The sequence below is a fragment of the Aedes albopictus genome, unplaced genomic scaffold (genome assembly GCF_035046485.1).
Source record: "Aedes albopictus strain Foshan unplaced genomic scaffold, AalbF5 HiC_scaffold_1058, whole genome shotgun sequence".
NCBI lineage: Eukaryota > Metazoa > Arthropoda > Insecta > Diptera > Culicidae > Aedes > Aedes albopictus.
This window is the reverse complement of record NW_026916436.1, coordinates 1-4,000: the sequence shown is the minus strand read 5'-3', so window position 1 is coordinate 4,000 and position 4,000 is coordinate 1. Positions and strand designations below refer to the sequence as shown.

The 4,000-nt window shown below is 44.5% G+C and overlaps 1 protein-coding gene across 1 annotated transcript; it reads left to right on the top strand.

The window, feature by feature from the left end:
* Positions 1-6: 6 nt before the first annotated feature.
* On the top strand, positions 7-777 carry LOC115262900 (galectin-3-binding protein A-like; the record flags this gene model as incomplete). Its single annotated transcript, XM_062843202.1, has 3 exons — positions 7-166; positions 294-440; positions 521-777. Coding segments are annotated over 3 exons (564 nt in total), but the record flags the coding sequence as incomplete, so codon positions are not given.
* Between the last annotated feature and the right edge of the window lie 3,223 nt (positions 778-4,000).

Genomic DNA, 4,000 nt, shown 5'->3' with positions numbered 1-4,000 from the left:
CTTGTCTTGGCTATAGCTTTCTTGGTGTCTGTGTCCCACGCGCTGCAAGGATCTGCTCTGGAAGAGGCCCGGCTGCATCGGGAAAATCTTGTGAAGAAGTATTTGAAGAAGCTCAAGAAGGAGGATGGCGCGATCAAGTTGGTTGGCGGGCGAGGTGATTTCGAAGGTGAGTGTCGTTACTAATGATGCTTTGGGTAATTTCTAGTGTGCCAGCTAACAACACTTTAAATTCAGATCATTATTCAAATACAACGTCAATAATGGGCATCAAATCAATTTTCTCTCATTTATAGGCAATGTGGAAATTTTTCACGATGGAAAATGGGGCGCAGTTTGCGACGACGAGTGGGACTCGTTCGAAGCGGAGGTAGTCTGCCGGCAGCTCGGTTTCCCGGGTCACATCAAGGCCACCCACAGTGGCTTCTTTGGCAAAGCCAAGCGTAAGCATCTTTTGCCTAAACGTTGTTTCGATAGCAACTTTCCTGGAACTGATTTTTGAATTCTATTCCATTAATCAAAGGAAAGTTTTGGATGGACAATCTGTTCTGCGGTGGTAAAGAGACGGAGCTAGCACACTGCCACTTTGATGGATGGGGTCACAGTGATTGTGAGTCGAGCGAATCAGCTGGGGTTATTTGCAAAAATGATGACGAAGGTGGAGTGAGTACGACACCTAAGCCGGTTCCAGAAAAGTTTAAGCCGAAAAAGATGCCGCTGATGAAGGACCTGGAGGTGCGACTGGCCGGTGGGAGGATTCCTAATGAGGGTCGAGTTGAGGTAAGTGTTTATGGCGAGAAGGAATCAAAACGGGTTTGGCTTAGTGTTTTTAGCCCGTAAACATATTAAATAGCATGATATGACCGAAAACACCTGCGGTGTTTGCGGTGCCACTGAGGATGACTGAAGACACGACTGCTCGAGGGTTAATTTATTGTTTTTTGTTTGTTGAAACCCAAACAAATGCACTGTGACAAGCACAGTGCCAAGCACTGTGCATTTCTCTTAGCGTCGTAAAAAGTAGAGCTAGTGCTGGGATTTGCCTCTCTCACAGTTACTTATGTTGAAAAAAATCTCGCTTTTTGTACTCAGTATTAGCGTGGTGCTGGTGAGGGTGGCCAACCGCGGTAGTACCGGAAGGTTAATTCGCAAAATTTGAATCACGTGGGTCAAAAGTTGGCTTATTTTGGTCAAAGTAGTAAACCATCATCCTCATATCAGTTATTTGACCACGTTTTCTTAGGGGGTGCGGTGCATATTACCCCACCTTAATCTAAAGCCCTATCCGCTTATATCACAGAAGGACGAGTCTCAACCAAGGAAATGGCATCTCTATCCCACCAATACGATGTTTTCGTAGTCAGCATATGGCCGGCACAAGCCTACGACTCTAGCTTGACAACCTATCTCTCAATATAGCAGCATAGTTCTTTGCGGGACAAGGAAAGAAGAAGACCATATCTTTCTTGAGGATGTGGCTGTAAAATGCTAAGGAAAAATTACAGCTCTGCTCTATAATATGTTCGATCCCAACTCATAATATAGGGTTCCCTGTAAGGTCCGGTATAGGTGGAGCAAGGATGGGAAATGTCGTTTCATTATTTACTAATTTCACTGCACTTAGTCCGTAATGTTAATCGGCGACATTATTGATTATCCATAACTAATTAGCTTTATGGACTGGTAATGCGTACGAACAGAAATTTACACCGAAAGTGAACAGAAAAATGTCATGAAAATTTGTTTCGTGAAATTCCGCGACATTTGCCATCCCTGAGGTCGAGACCAGGTGACAGATATGGTCGTCGGTTTGGAGGTTATGGCTTTCAGTCTAGGGAGGAATAATTCAAAAACGGGTTGATAATCTTTCATTCCGAAGTTTTGGTTCCGAAGGCTGGATACATTCCAGCTTACCAGCTTACCAAATCCGAATACACCAGATGGAAAACCGCCTGCCGATCTGCAGTGCTATTACCGCTTTAGAACGTACTTGAAACCCCAAGTATCGATGACAGTTCTCCTAGGTATGCTAGTTCCTCGTTTGCATCAGTAGTGGTAAATAGTTTTGTACAGAGCTAAAATGGGATTTCAGAACCCACCGACAGGCATTGTTGTCAACATCTCTTTTGTCAAAACGGTCCCAAAATATGCTGATCAAACGAAATTGGGCCCCTAATGTCACTACTGTCACTCCATGCTATAGGTATAGGCGGGTCAATGGCGGTATTGTTCATGTATAAGTAAAAAAAAAGGCGATGTACCATACCACAAAAGCTGTCATCTATACTTGGCTTGGAACCTTCTACGTGCGCCTGCGCACGTTCCGAAGGACGCCTTCTACGCAAAATTCTACGCCCAAAATAGGTGGACTTGGGCTCCAGGCACAACAATTGTGGAAAGGATTAGCTGAGTAATGTATATCTTTCGGATTAATAACAAGTACCAAACCACGGGGCTGGTACCACGGGGAGCTGGGATAGAAGTTACTGGGTGGGCAGAAGCTAGTGATTTCAATGGGATCTAAATCACACAACACACTGCCCGCCCAGTCAATATGATGTTGAATAGGAGGAGATATACGCACGCGTTTTTTTTCGGTTAAATAGAAGCATGAACGCATTTAGTACTTTAGCATCCTTTTCACATCATATAAGACTTTGTGTTAGCTGGGTCGGGTGGAGCCTCTTTTTATGCCATTGGCTGGAGCCTTTTCAAGCCGTTCCAATGGGGTTCAGGGGCATTTCACATTGATTCTGGGGATTTCAATCAGATCGTTTCGAGGCGATTCAAGTGCGTTTCAAGCTCCTGAGACCCCCTAGACCGCCGAAACGCCCTTGACTCACCATCACTCACTCCTGTATCCTGAGCACTTATAGGGGTTCATAGGACGAACGTAAGAAAATCTCTATATTGGGAGGCTGCACGCTTTAGCATTGACCTGGAGCGAGGGCAGATTCCTATCTACTTCCTTGATTTTCTTGTTTAGGCTTCGTCGCCCCGAGTCCCTGGGTCTGCCTCTGCTGCGATGTCCTGCCGGATTCCAATCCAGCGCTTGTTTACAAAAAAAAATCCCCCGCCTTTTCAGAGTGTGTGGCCGACCCACCTCCATTCAATGAGGTACAGATACAGGTGGCGCAGATAAACATTGCAAACCACTAGTTGTCTCTTTTGTTCTACTGCTGATCAAATGCAACTCAATTAGTGACGTCACTAATTGAGTTGCATTTGATCAGCGGTAGAACAAAAGAGATAACTAGTGGTTTGCAATGTTTATCTGCACCACCTGTATATGTACCTCATTGACCTCCATTTACGTTTTTGAAATTCTTTTAATATCGGTTTCTGATGGCATCGTCGGTGGAGTTTAGTGTTCGAGATCCAAATGTGAAGCCACCAGGCCCGATCAGACATCGGTTGATGGAAACCTGTAGCTTCTGTGTGGTCTTTGCTGACACGTTCCAAGTTATAACTCCAAGGAGGGGTTAATAAAAAATGATAATCCTGCTAGGGACATGACCTAAGTGGCCTCGCCTCCAGGGATTCCCAAACTCTCAACATCAGGGCAGCCTAGCGGCGGGACAGCTCCAATATTCTAATTGTGATTTTATTGCTTCAAGAATATGATCAGAACTAACACTGATTAGAACAAAACCGCTGATTATTCCTTCCACACCGTTCTTCATACTCCGGAAGAACAAACTACGAAACACACTTTAGGACAAATAGTTCATTGGTTGTCCAATATTCAATTTGAGTCAACAGTCCTGTGCTGCTGGAAAAACTTGTAGTTAGAAGGCACGAAATGTTGCTAATTGGCTTCTTTAGCGATGTTGAGATAATCCCATATTCTGAATCTCCATGCCAAACTGAGCCGAAATCCAAATTTTCATGAATTTTGGTGCTCGGGAACCTATTTAAAAATCAGTTTGAAGTTTGTAAGGGAGCGATTGGTCGAATCACCCCTCATCGCATTTTGTACTGGGCGGAGCTGTCAAACAGTTGC